This window comes from Lissotriton helveticus, chromosome 9, assembly GCF_964261635.1.
Source record: "Lissotriton helveticus chromosome 9, aLisHel1.1, whole genome shotgun sequence".
In the NCBI taxonomy this organism is placed as follows: Eukaryota; Metazoa; Chordata; class Amphibia; order Caudata; family Salamandridae; genus Lissotriton; species Lissotriton helveticus.
In genome coordinates this window covers 1,137,270,472-1,137,283,839 of record NC_136070.1, presented here as the reverse complement: position 1 = coordinate 1,137,283,839, position 13,368 = coordinate 1,137,270,472, and the positions used below count along the sequence as shown (strand labels likewise).

The window sequence follows — 13,368 nt, the reverse complement described above, 5'->3', positions numbered from 1 at the left end:
CTCCCCGACAAGGCGCACACTTACATAAACAAACTCTCGAAACATATACTCACCTCCACGGTTTGGCCCAGCTCCAGGTCGAAGCCCACCACACAGAGACAGTGCAGCCAGGCAGAGAAGCGATCCCAGGGCAGACAGAGAGAGTCCCCTCCAGAGGAAAGCAACTCTGACAGCCTTCGGGCCAGAGCCGGGGCCTGGCCCTCGGGGCTCCGCTCCCCCAGCCCAGCAGTCCCCCGTAAGGACATCACGGAGCAAAGATCTAGCAGAGTCAGCACCAGCAGCCAAGCATCCCACTACCAACACCGCCGGGGACCGGGAGCTCGGCGACGTCAGCAAACAGAGACTGCACCACGAACCTGCTAGGTTAAAAGAAGGACTCTGACTGAAAGCGGCCACTTTAAGCTGCCATATTGGAAAGGCTCTGGGTCCTCCTTTTAATCACGAACTCTGCTTACAATGAACCCCAGATAACGGTTGAACAGCAATGGATAAGACTAACATATATTTCACACGCTGGCTACAAACGAAATTTAATTGCGGATGTCATATGTGCATAGTTATAAGTCTTACATGGAAGAAGGGGCTTTAGCCTACCCTGTCTTTTGTTAGGGGAGAGCATAGCTCGCAAGTTTTCAGATTACTCGTGTGACATGGCTATAGCTTTAGTCTGCCCCAGGAGACTTTTTTTTTAAAGTTTTATATAGCGCTAGCTTCACCCGTAGGTATCAGAGCGCTCTACATACAGACAGTAAACAGCAGGAAGGACATATACATAGTAGAAAAATAAGGAGGCCCCCTCTTTTGGTTTGTCTGGGACCAGGGGGAAAGAAAATACAAATCACGGGATGTCCCACTCTACAGGCCCCAAAGCCAGGGCTTTAAGTGGGGAAAAAAAAACTGGGGGTGCTCTAAAAGGGGCGTGGTAAATCTCTTAAAGGGGTGGAGCCTATCTGAGTAGGGGCGTGGTCTAAATCAAGATAACTAGCCTTGTGTGCTTAAGAAAATCATGAAGTCGCATCCAGCAAAGGATAATAAAATAGGCAAAAAGGTATATTTATTAAGTATAAGCCATAAACATACCAAACACTTTTAAAAACATGTAAATGTAAGCATTAAGAAATCTTTTAAGTTCTGAGTTTTTCTGAAGTTTGTACAATGCTAAAACCCCCTTTTACTGCAGAAAAATTCGTGAAATCCCAAAAGTCACGTGTTCCAATGTAGACAAAACACAGGCATTAGTAACTGCATCTCTACAAGTACAAGCACGATCTTGGAAAGATAATGTGCACTACAGCTCGCCACCTGACATGGGTCAGGGAGGACATCAAATTCGAAAAACTATAGGGCAATCCGACTGCCAGTGTAAACACACATTTTTATTTACTTTCACCTTGTCAATACTTTGACATCTGTGTACCTCCTTCACGCACAGTTGCAACTGTAATATGTGATCACTGCTCCATGCACTATCAGAGAGGCCAAGGATTGGATGACCATGTATTCTGAACATCATTCTGACACACTGATAGGCACTGTCAGAAACTGAGACAAACAGGCCTTCAGCCTCCACTTTAGGGGTCTCAATCAGTGCTCATTATGAACTCTTGGAAGCGACTGTTCAAAATGTGTTCTTTACAAGAATTAAAATAATCTAACCAAAGAAAAAACAGAAAAGCAACGTCCTGAAAATAGCTGACACTCTTAAGGAGTGCAAGATTACGCGCAACGTGTAAAAATTGAACAGGAAGTAAATCGGTGACATGGATTACTTTAACATTTTTTTCACACAAATTGTTCAAAACTCCATCAGTGTTATTTGCCAGAACAGTTAAGGAAATTAAACTAGGGCCTGATAGGGACACGATTCTTGTCTGTTTTTAATTATTACCAGGTCTGAGACTCACAGGGACCCGACCCACTTAAAGTCCTGGTCACACACCTCCTATGAGGACATTTTCTTATACAATTAACACAAGTGTTCTCACTCGCTGGAGTGAGTATGTTTGCTAGCATCTGGAATGTTCAAGATGATAGGCCTTCAAGTTGCTTGTGGAACAAGAGCGTTTTAAGGCTGATCAGTTACTGGAAGCAACGTGAACACGCACAAGAAATTTTGCAACAAATAAATACTTCACACCTTTCAGCACGATGTAACTCAAACGTTTTTATCAGCATGAACATTTGAGTGACATCGCAAATGTTCATCTTTCTTTGAAAAATTTCAGCGCGATGTCACAAATGTAAAAACATAAATAGCTAAGAAAAAATTTCGGGGGGGGCTGAATCTTAAAGCACTAGGCAGAGTGGAGCTGCAGAGGCTCTTGGAAGGGGTGAAACGACATCAAAGCCTCATTAACATGCACATGGTCTTTTAAAGACCTGTCAAGGGCATAAATAAACAATGCACACAATATACTGTTGTTCCTTCCTATCTCATAGCCAGTCGCCATTATCTCCAAAGGAAGCACTGATAGCCAACAGACCCACAAGATTGAAGAGACCCTGAGACAAAACAAACTTCAATATACCATTGAGTTCAGAACAAATAATTGACATTTTTAACTTCACGGTATGCGACACCTTGGGTTTTCTATAACTACCACAATAGGGTAAAGGTCAGTCTACATAGATATAGACTGAAAGGACTAGGAGTAAGGTAGAGATAACAGACTAAAAAAGATTAAAAAAGGTTAATTATATCAATTATGCATAGATATAAAAAAGTGGGAGGGGATGTGAACTTACTAACTGTATCGGTAACGAGGACATTTGTGAACTTATTAACTATGTTGGTAACAAAGAAATCTGTGAGAATGTGTATACAAAGACAACACTATGATTATCAATGTTTGGTAATTCTGTGTTATTTTAAACCTAGAATCTATAAAGAAAAAAACCGAAACGCCGCGTCGCCATTTTTCTGATTCTTGTTTTATGTATTATGTTTTGCATTTTATAAACTGTGTATGAAATTGAGATGTGTACTCATCCATGTTTTTAAAGTATTATTGTATTAAATGATATGTGATATTAATAATAAAAAATTGTATACACCTTTTACAAAAACTATTTGAGAACAGCCTCGTTAATCGACCTTTGTGCTAGAATTGTGTAAAAATGATAGATTAACCTGTGGGGATTTAGAACTTTGATGTACTAGAATCTCTTACCTCTTGCCTTCTTCCATACCTTAGTAGTCTTAGACAGGACCATTTGTGTTCCGATGTCAGATTCACCAAAACATTTAGACAGTAGTCCTTAAGTTTAGCTTTGGGGCCTGTAGAGTGAGACATCCCATGATTTTTATTTTCATATACATAGTAGGCCAGCAGTAAGGAAGCAAACCAAAGGGAAAAAAATACAGCATGGGAAATAAATATGCAGTACAGCGGAGGGGGAGAGAGAAATAAAAAGAAAAAGGTGCGAATGACATAGTCTGGTCACCCACTACCTTTGAATGTCCAGAGAGAGAGGAGACAATTCGGATATAGAAGTCTAGGTAAGTTGACGTTGATCATGAAAGTATTTGTTTAGGAGATGGAGTTTCAGGTCCCCTTTGAAACAGGAGAAGGAGGGGTTGCATCTGAGGACTCCAGGAAGAGGGTTCCATATCCTGGGAGCGTTGCCAGAAAACGATCGGTATTGGGTGGTTTTCTTTTTAAGTTTCGGAGGAATAAGAAGGAGTGAGTTGGAGCTTCTCAGCGTTCTGGATTTACCTGCTCTTATCAGTTTGTTATTTAGGTAGTTGGGGGCAGGAGAGTGAAGGGTTTGTGTGTGTGATGCAGGCCAGTTTATAGATACATCTCAATTCCATGGGAAGCCAATTGAGGCAATTGAGAGCTGGAGTGATGTGTTCAAATCTTTTAACTCCAGATACGAGTGGAGCGGACATGTTCAGCACTGCCCTTAGAGGGGCTAGGTGAGCTTTTGGAGTCCCTGTAAGGATGGCGTACCCGTAGTCGATTTTAGAGAGAACTAGGGATTGGACTACTGTCTTGAGGTCATTGTGGGATAGAAAAGGTTTCAATTTTTTGAGGTGTTTTAGAGAGAAAAGAGCACTTTTTGCAGAGTTTTTGTGTGAGCCTCCATTGATAAGTTCTTGTCACGGGTGATGCCTAGAGACTTAACTGAGTCGGATAGGTAAGGGGGCAGTTTAGGGCAACCAGATTCTTGAGCCACTCTTGGATTGGACGATGGTTACTTTTTGGAGAGAATAGGATTAGTTCCGTTTAGTCTGGGTTGAGCTTTAAGTGGTTAACGTAGAGCCAAGTTTGGATCTCGGTTAGGGTGGTATTGAGGAGTTGGATGTCGCTGGGAGACTTGATCCTGAAATAGATTTGGGTGTTGTCTGCGTAAAGGTGGTAATTCACTCCAGCTTTTTTCAATATGATTGTGAGGGGCTCCATGAAGAGATTGAAGAGGGACAGGGAGAGAATCGAGCCTTGCGGGACCCCAAGTGGGACTTTAGTTGGCTTTGAGAGACAGGAGTTAAATTTAATTTGTTGCGCGCGGTGTTGAAGGAAGGAGGTGAACCATTTTAGAACTGTGGCATTTATGCCGGAACGTTTCAACAGGGTCTCATGAAGGGCTGGATGGTTTACTGTGTCGAATGCCGCAGATAGGTCAATAAGGATGAGTAGGCAGGCATCACCTTCGTCTAGGGCCTTGTGAATATCGTCGGAGACGTTAAGCATAGCTGTTTCTGTGCTACAGCCTTTTCTGAAACCAGATTTAAAAGGAGTCGAGGAGGTTGAACTCATCAATGTGTTCATTGAGTTGGAGGAGAACACATTTCTCCAATGGTTTTGCAAGGAATGGGAGGTTAGAGATAGGTCTGAGGTTGTGAAGATCATTAGGGTCAGCCCCAGGTTTCTGGAGAATGGGTGTGATTTGTCCTAGTTGAAGGGAGTCTGGGACACAGCCTGAGGTGAGAGAGGCGTTGATGATGTTTGTCCAAAAAAGGGAAATGGTGTGGTTGAGTTCTTTTATGATTGTGAAAGGGAGTGGGTGGTCTATAGTGTGGGAGGAAGGTTTTAGATTAGAAATTATCTTGAAGACCTCGCTTACCGACATTAGCTCAAAGTTGGACCAATGTGCATTGTTTTTTAGCTGGAGGTAGGTCTGATTGTCCTTGTTAAGAGCTCTTTCCAAGTGGTCAAGGGAGGTTGAAGGGGGCAGGTTAAGGGGGAAGGAGGGTTAGCAGATTGCAAGAAGGATTGATCAATTTTAGAGACTTTATTAGTGAGGAAGGTTGCAATTGCTTCACATCGCTCATTGGTGGCTTCGATTTCTTGAGAGGGAATGCAGTTAGTCTGGCTTTTAACAATGTTGAAGAGTTCTCTTGGTCTGTTTTTCGCCAGATCTAGTTGGCTGCGGAAAAAAGATGCCTTTTCACTAAAGATGTGTTTTTTCTATGCCCGCCGAGCAGATCTAAGATGTGTTAGGTGCAAGGACGAGGGGTTTTGTCTCCAAGACCTTTCAGTTTGTCTGAGTTGACGCCGTTCATCATTGAGCTCCACGTTAAACCAGGGTTTTGATTTGGTTCTTCTCAGTTGTTTGAGTTTGAGAGGAGCTACTTGGTCTAAAACCTCTGTCATTCTTGAGTTAAAGTGTGAAGTAAGGTCATCAGCTGTCCATGATGAGAGATGGATTTGAAGATGGGGATGAATCATGGCTTCAAGTTCGGATAAAGGTATTTCTTTGATGTTTCTGGTCAAGAGTTTAGGTTTGACAACACAAATAGGTTGGAGGCTGGCAAGTGTGTCAATCCTGAACAGAATGAGGTGGTGGTCGGACCAGTCAATGGGAGAAATCTCTCTCAGGGAGATCAAATCGTTGTTGGTTATGATCGCATCTAGTGTTGCACCTTTAATGTGAGTTGGTTTATTGCAGAGCTGCTTGAGGTTATATATTTCCAGATGGTTAGACATCAGCGAACGTTTTTTTTTTTTAAAAGTTCAGAAAAAGTGGCGCCCAACTTGTTACGGTAAGGTAATGTTCTAGAGTTATTTTAGTAGGTGCTTCTTGGTCAGAGGAAAAACCTTAACCTCTGTGAAGGAAGAAGGACAAAGGACCTCCTTCTTTTTGAGTTTATGCAATTTGTCCAGAGCACACAATATATATGAGTAGACTGGTTTGTCTAAGAGTAACGATAGTAGGGATAGACCTGACACAGCGTGTAGCTTTTAAAGGGTTTTTATTCAACCACAGTATTCCCCACTTGGGAATCACTGTAAATACAATTCAAGCCAACACGTGTTTCATCACAACATATGGCTGTGACTCTTCAGGGCTGACGAAATTAGTCAAACAGCGGGTTCGAGGGACCGGTGATAGTTCCAACCCGGTCCTGATCGGGTGGTTTACGAAAAAAGGGGGCGGCAACAGATGATTTGCCGGTGCCCTGGTCTTAAATTGTTTCTGAACTTGTCAAGTTGTACAAGTTCAAAGAGGTGGAGGCAGTGTAGCGCCTTCCTCGTGGAGTCGAATGAGTCTCGGTTTCCAGATGGTTGGAAAGGTTCAGGACTGTGGAGTCTTCTGGGTCGTTCTAGTGGATATTGAGGTCACCCAAGAACACGTCTTTGTTGTCTGTCAAGGAGAATCGTGTTATTAGGTCTGTTAGTTCTTCGGGGGAAAGGGGACGCTCTCCAGGAGGATGGTAGATGGTGTAGAATTTGATGAGTGGGGTGCCCTTGGTAGTGAGTTTGACGCCTAGGTATTCAAACGAAAGGTATTCTGCAGGTTTGAGTTTGGTAATCTGTATTCCATCTCTATGAATGATGGCTAATCGTCCCCCAGTTTTGATCGGCCTGTCTTGTCTGATGATGTTGTACCCTGGAGGGGTGAGAATTTCAAGAATGGGGGTGGAGTGGGCAGTGAGCCAGGATTCTGTGAGGAAGGCGATGTCAATTTCTTCAGCGAGAAGAGCTTCAGCAATGTCAGTAGCGTGTGGTACTGCTGATCTGCAGTTTAGGAGTATGCAAGAGAGAGGCCGGGGAGCCTCGATTATGTGGGGAGTTAGGTGGATAGAGGTGTATTGAGCAGGGGGTCTAGTCGAGTTGACAGTATTCGCAGTTCTGTTAGTGCCGATAATAACAGGGATGTGGAAAGGGGCTGACTTCTGGTACAAAGCGAGGTGAGAGTCGTAGAGCTCATCAGGTTTCGGTACCGAAAAGGGTTGGCTATCCCTGTTGGGACTGAGAGCCTGGTTCGATGATGGGCTGGAGGGTCGAGGGGTGCTCTTTGGGGCCATGTGAGAGGTATTGAGTGTAATAGGAGCACAACACCTCGGGCGAGGGAGCACGGTGGCTTAGGTCTGTTAAGAAGGTCTTGTTGTAAGTAAAGGAAATCAGCTGCAAGGGAGTTAATTTTCTGCTCCATTCTGTTCAGTTGCTGTGCTTTTGAGCTGAGAAAGTTTAAGATTTTAGGCAGGGGTCGAGGATGACTTGGGCCTACGGAGGGAGATTGAGCAGGGGTCCGGGGGTTGGATGGAGTCCCTGGGATTAGTATAGGGGGCAGGTTGTATGCGGGGAGTCGGTATTGTAATGTTCCTATTCGAGGAGTTCAGTGGAGGAGAAGTGGGACTGGTGTCCAAGTGAGGAGGGAGAGAAATTCTGGGACGGACGTCAGAGTTCCGTTCATTGTCAAAGAGATTGGCGGTGGAGGCAGATTGTGAGTGTGGGGGTGCGACAGCTGAAGGGGAGTATGTAGTGGTAGAAGGGGGAGAGAGACAACTGGATTGGAACTGACGTTAGACAGGGGGGGAAGTAAGGGTCGGGGGAACAGGGACAGGGACAGTGAAGTGTGTGACATTTCGAGAGACATGGCCTTTTGAGTACATCAACTATCATGGAAACAGTATTCCCAAAGAATCCTCTTTTTTTAAACAAGTGCATATTAAGTACCATTAGGTAGCTGGAGCAATATATAATTATATATATATATATATATATATATATATATATATATACACACTTTTATATATATTTATACATATATATATATATACATTCAAATAGCCCAGCAGCCGCCAAGCTCCGCTCTCCTCAAGCCTCAGAGCGAAGGTGGTTCGTGTGTAGGTAGCGAACCTACATATCAAATCAACAACTTGGCTTTCCGTTTCTTTGCCAAATAACACACGAACTCCAATTGCTGAAGAAAAAGCCTTTAATGCAGTTTAAAGGCTACCAAAATACTCTACGCGTTTCGGGAGCTTACCTCCCTTGCTCACGAGTATATATATCCAAGCCACAACTTCCCAATCCAAAAGGAAAAGGTAAAGGCCACTCAGGGGAAACGTCGGAAGATTCTTCATTGGTTACAGCGTAGCATGATGCATTTCAGCCTAACGGCCTTCTTCAGATGCCGCCGTAAGCAAAGTGTAACTCCACCCCCTCCTTTAAGTGTCCAGTGTCTCTCTCATTGGCGGAAGTCCGCTGACCCTAGGTCACATGATATCAACTCGGCTGCAGTCCTGCCACGACTACAGCTACCAGAATGCCATATATTCAGGTGAGTGTTGAATGAGGGAGACAAATTCCTGGAAGGTGCGGGGTGTTAAAATAACGAGTCTTTGCTGAAAATAAAGTTCTCCCTTGAGTCCCCTTTGACGCTCCAGCCACTCAGCACGTGTGCCCGCAGGGTCGTGAGACAGGACACAGTGTCCCTGCCTCCTCGTCAATGACGATCTGCTCCAAGCAGCGATTCCTGACTGGGCATGCACTCAGGGGCGGGCCGGAGTCATTTCAATACCTTGAAGATAGAAAACGCTGCAAGCAACGGGGGACCAGTGATACTCCAGCCTCTTGATGGAGTGGGGCCTTTAAACGCGCCTCTGGCCGGCGCGAACACATCGACAACTTCCCAATCCAAAAGGAAAAGGTAAAGGCCACTCAGGGGAAACGTCGGAAGATTCTTTATTGGTTACAGCGTAGCATCATGCATTTCAGCCTAACGGCCTTCTTCAGATGCCGCCGTAAGTAAAGTGTAACTCCACCCCCTCCTTTAAGTGTCCAGTGTCTCTCTCATTGGCGGAAGTCCGCTGACCCTAGGTCACATGATATCAACTCGGCTGCAGTCCTGCCACGACTACAGCTACCAGAATGCCATATATATATATATACACACACACACACGTATTATTTTTTTTAGAATCAAAAAGCATAAAGTTGCAGGAAAGGAAATTGTAAGAAAAGGGTGAAACAGTTCCCTGAGTGGGGAGGATGGGTGGGTCGGTAAGGAATCTGCAGCTAGATCTAGTCTCTACCAAATAGTGCATTACTGAAGGTAAGTAACTTATTATTCATCTGATTGAAACGTCTAGCCGCAGATTTCTTACCTTAGAATAGATACCCAAGCAATATCATCGCAGAGGACGGTCTGAGAACTGATTCCAAGAAATAGCCCAGACTAGGCTATCCGTTCTGCAATAGAAAAGAGGAGAGACTGATTGCCAGGAAAGGAGGGGTGGAGGAAATATCCCACCAGAAAATTAAGGGAGAACCTTGTACGGAACCAAATCCACAGCTGAGCAAGACATGGGAGAATATGATTGGCAGAAGAAACAAGCATTTGCAATGCAATAGGTCTCGCATTATGAAAGTTTGAGCTATTGGTCTTGTAAATGACAATTTTGTGATTTATGTGTTGGTTTTGAAAATAGCTAAATTAATAGCTTTGTCATTTACAATGCCAATAGTTATAACTTTCGCAAAGGTGACACCTATAGCATTTGTAATGCAACATGTTTTGTATTTACGTGACTTGATGTATTGATATTACAGATAAAAATGGCTTTTAATTTTTTTAAATAATGAATACTTAAATAAAAGTGATTGTAATTTATAATGGCAATAGCTTAAACTTTTGTAAATAACTTTTTTGAAGATTATGTTCAGTGTATTTTATTGTGACGAAAATCCAAGAACAGTAGTGAAATATTAACTTCTTTTTGTGACATTTGTAATAAAGCTTGAAACATTGAGAGAACATATTTGAACCAGTTGTTGTTGAATGGTTGCACAGATTGATGCTGTGATGGCGCGGAGTGATGTTGTGGTGGCGCTGAGTGATGCTGTGGTGGTGCTGAGTGATGCTGTGGTGGCGCTGAGTGATGCTGGGGTTGCGCTGAGTGATGCTGTGGTGATGCTGAGTGATGCTGTGGTGGTGCTGAGTGATGCTGTGGTGGTGCTGAGTGGTGCTGAGTGGTGTTGTGGTGGTGCTGAGTGGTGCTGTGGTGGTGCTGAGTGGTGCTGTGGTGGTGCTGAGGGTATACATCGGTTAGCACGCATTTTTAACAACGCGGTACTGTTACCACGCTACTTTTACCACGCAAGTCGATACAACGACTTGCGCTGGGGGGTGCTCCAGGATAGTAAGTAGATTAATTTACTATCGAACTCCTTTCCCTAGAGTCCACGGGGACTGGAGTTGGAATAGTAAATTAAAAAATTTACTATCCAGCGCCCCTCCACGCAAGTCGTTGTAATGACTTGCGTGGTAAAAGTAGCGTTGTAACGGTACGCGTTGTAAAAGTACGCGTGGTACCGTCATATATCCGGTGCTGGGTGATGCTGTGGTGGCGCTGAGTGATGCTGTGGTGGGGCTGAGTGATGCTGTGGTGGCGCTGAGTGATGCTGTGGTGGCGCTGAGTGATGCTGTGGTGGTGCTGAGTGATGCTTTGGTGGAGCTGAGTGATGCTGTGGTGGAGCTGAGTGGTGCTGTGGTGGTGCCGAGTGGTGCTGTGGTGGTGCCGAGTGATGCTGTGGTGGTGCTGAGTGGTGCTGTGGTGGTGCTGAGTGATGCTGTGGTGGTGCTGAGTGGTGCTGTGGTGGTGCTGGGTGATGCTGTGGTGGTGCTGAGTGGTGCTGTGGTGGTGCTGAGTGATAATGTGGTGGGCTGAGTGATAATGTGGTGGTGCTGAGTGGTGCTGTGGTGGTGCTGAGTGATGATGTGGTGATGCTGAGTGGTGCTGTGGTGGTTCTGAGTGATGCTGGGGTGGCGCTGAGTGGTGGTGCTGAGTGATGCTGTGGTGGTGCTGAGTGGTGCTGTGGTGGTGCTGAGTGGTGCTGTGGTGGTGCTGAGTGGTGCTGTGGTGGTGCTGAGTGGCGCTGTGGTGGTGCTGAGTGATGCTGGGGTGGTGCTGAGTGATGCTGGGGTGGCGCTGAGTGATGCTGTGGTGGTGCTGAGTGGTACTGTGGTGGTGCTGAGTGATGCCATGGTGGTGCTGAGTGATGTTGTGGTGGTGCTGAGTGATGCTGTGGTGGTGCTGAGTGATGCTGTGGTGGTGCTGAGTGATGCTGTGGTGGTGCTGAGTGATGCTGGGGTTGCGCTGAGTGATGCTGGGGTTGCGCTGAGTGATGCTGTGGTAGTGCTGAGTGGTGCTGCTGAGTGATGATGTGGTGATGCTGAGTGGTGCTGTGGTGGTGCTGAGTGATGCTGGGGTGGTGCTGAGTGATGCTGAGTGGTGCACTGGTGGTGCTGAGTGATGATGCTGAGTGGTGCTGTGGTGGTGCTGAGTGATGCTGGGGTGGCGCTGAGTGATGCTGTGGTGGTGCTGAGTGATGCTGAGTGATAATGTGGTGGTGCTGAGTGATAATGTGGTGGTGCTGAGTGGTGCTGTGGTGGTGCTGAGTGGTGCTGTGGCGTTGAGGGATGCTGTGCGCTGAGTGGTGTTGTGGCATTGAGTGGTGTTGTGGGATAGATGAGACCTAACAAATGAAAGTGTCCTAATGTAATGAAACTGGTGCTCAGGTAAAGCGCTCTAATGCCTTCTGGATTAGTTTGTGCTATATGAAATCACTAAAAGAACACATAACAGTGGCAATAGCCACTGTGTAACATTTTTTATATACATACACGAAAAAGATAGAAAGAAAAGTACATCACTCCAAGCTTGGTACAGCCTCCATGCTGCCTTTCACTCAAATCAAGCATGGAGTCACACTTCTTATTACAGATTAGAACCGCCGACCATCTAAATAAAAAATGCAAGCAATTGAAGTGCTCTGACGGGGCAGCGGGAGAGTGGAAGCAGCCTCGACGTAGGATTGGTGTGGGAGGCAGGAGCAAGTCAGGAAAGGAAGGAGGGGGAACTGCTTGCGAAATGAAATTAAAAGCGGCCGGCCGGGAAATGCTCTCGGCATTGCGGGGGCGGGGGAAGATAGAAAGAAAAGTACATCACTCCAAGCTTGGTACAGCCTCCATGCTGCCTTTCACTCAAATCAAGCACGGAGTCACTCTTCTTATTACAGATTAGAACCGCCGACCATCGAAATAAAAAATGCAAGCAAATGAAGTGCTCTGACGGGGCAGCGGGAGAGTGGAAGCAGCCTCGACGTGGCATTGGTGTGGGAGGCAGGAGCAAGTCAAGAGAGGGAGGAGGGGGAACTGCTTGCGAAATGAAATTAAAAGCGGCCGGCCGGGAAATGCTCTCGGCATTGCGGGGACGGGGGGCGCATTCCTTTGAAGTATGAAGCAGGGGGCGGGAGCAGCTTTTGATGTGCGAGCGAGTGGCAGGGAACACCATATGGGGTGTGATTGAGAAGTGAGGCCAAGCTCGCGCTGGGGAAGCGTCGCGCTTCAGTACCTCACATGCATTGGGGACAATCCTCGCTGGTTTCAAGAGTTTGTTTTGCCTACTATACTCTCGCAGAACAACGCATGCACGTTTGTTCAGCGAGACCTAAAAAAACAAGTAGAAAGAACACTCCGTATAAACAAAGCAATACAAGGCCCCCCGGAAGGGCAACCAGTCCAAGAGAATGAGGTGGAGGGCCAGGACTATAGCTAAAACTTCTGGGCCAATCGCCCAGTCATAGAAGTAGGCAAGGCAGCAAACTCCACCAATAGCTGATAAAGCATCGCTATCAATAGGAACAATCATTGCTATAGACTACGTTAGGCTGAGGAAATCATAGAGAGAGAGAGAGAGGGAGAGGAGGCCCTCTGGAACTGTGCAGTGTAGAATCACGAGAAAAGAAGGTAGAAATCACAAAGAAATCGAGAAACACAGAGAAGGATGAAATGAAATGAAATGAAAAATTGCATTTGTATAGCGCATAACTGCCCTAGGGCCTCGCAGCGCTTGAAAGAGGCCCTAGGGATAGAAGAGGCAGAGCGGGCGTGTGGGCCCCTCATGCCAGACACAGACAAGGAATGGCCACAAGGAACCTAAGAAATAAAAGGGGGGGAGCCCATGTCACCCGTGTATAGCGAGAACTTGCACAAGAAGCAATAAGGATCCCCGTACACCATCTGCCGACTTACACCAGTGCCCGAAGCATGGCAAATGGAGTCAACGATAAGGGGTACAAAAGCAATAGAAATATATTGAGGTATACGAGTAAGGCATAGAGACTAAGTACCCAG

At 45.7% G+C, this 13,368-nt stretch overlaps 1 protein-coding gene across 2 annotated transcripts in view; it reads right to left on the bottom strand.

Moving 5' to 3' along the window:
* The window catches only part of DENND6A (DENN domain containing 6A), a 412,594-nt gene that overhangs the window by 293,379 nt on the left and 105,847 nt on the right, over nucleotides 1-13,368 (bottom strand). The window contains exon 1 of one of the 2 annotated variants that reach the window (XM_078661567.1): nucleotides 54-345. The exons of the other annotated variant lie outside the window; for it this stretch is intronic. Within the exon in view, the coding sequence (XP_078517693.1) occupies nucleotides 54-245 (192 nt within the window). The 5' untranslated portion in view covers nucleotides 246-345. Of the gene's footprint in view, nucleotides 1-53; nucleotides 346-13,368 lie in introns of those variants that run through there. 2 annotated transcript variants of the gene reach the window in all.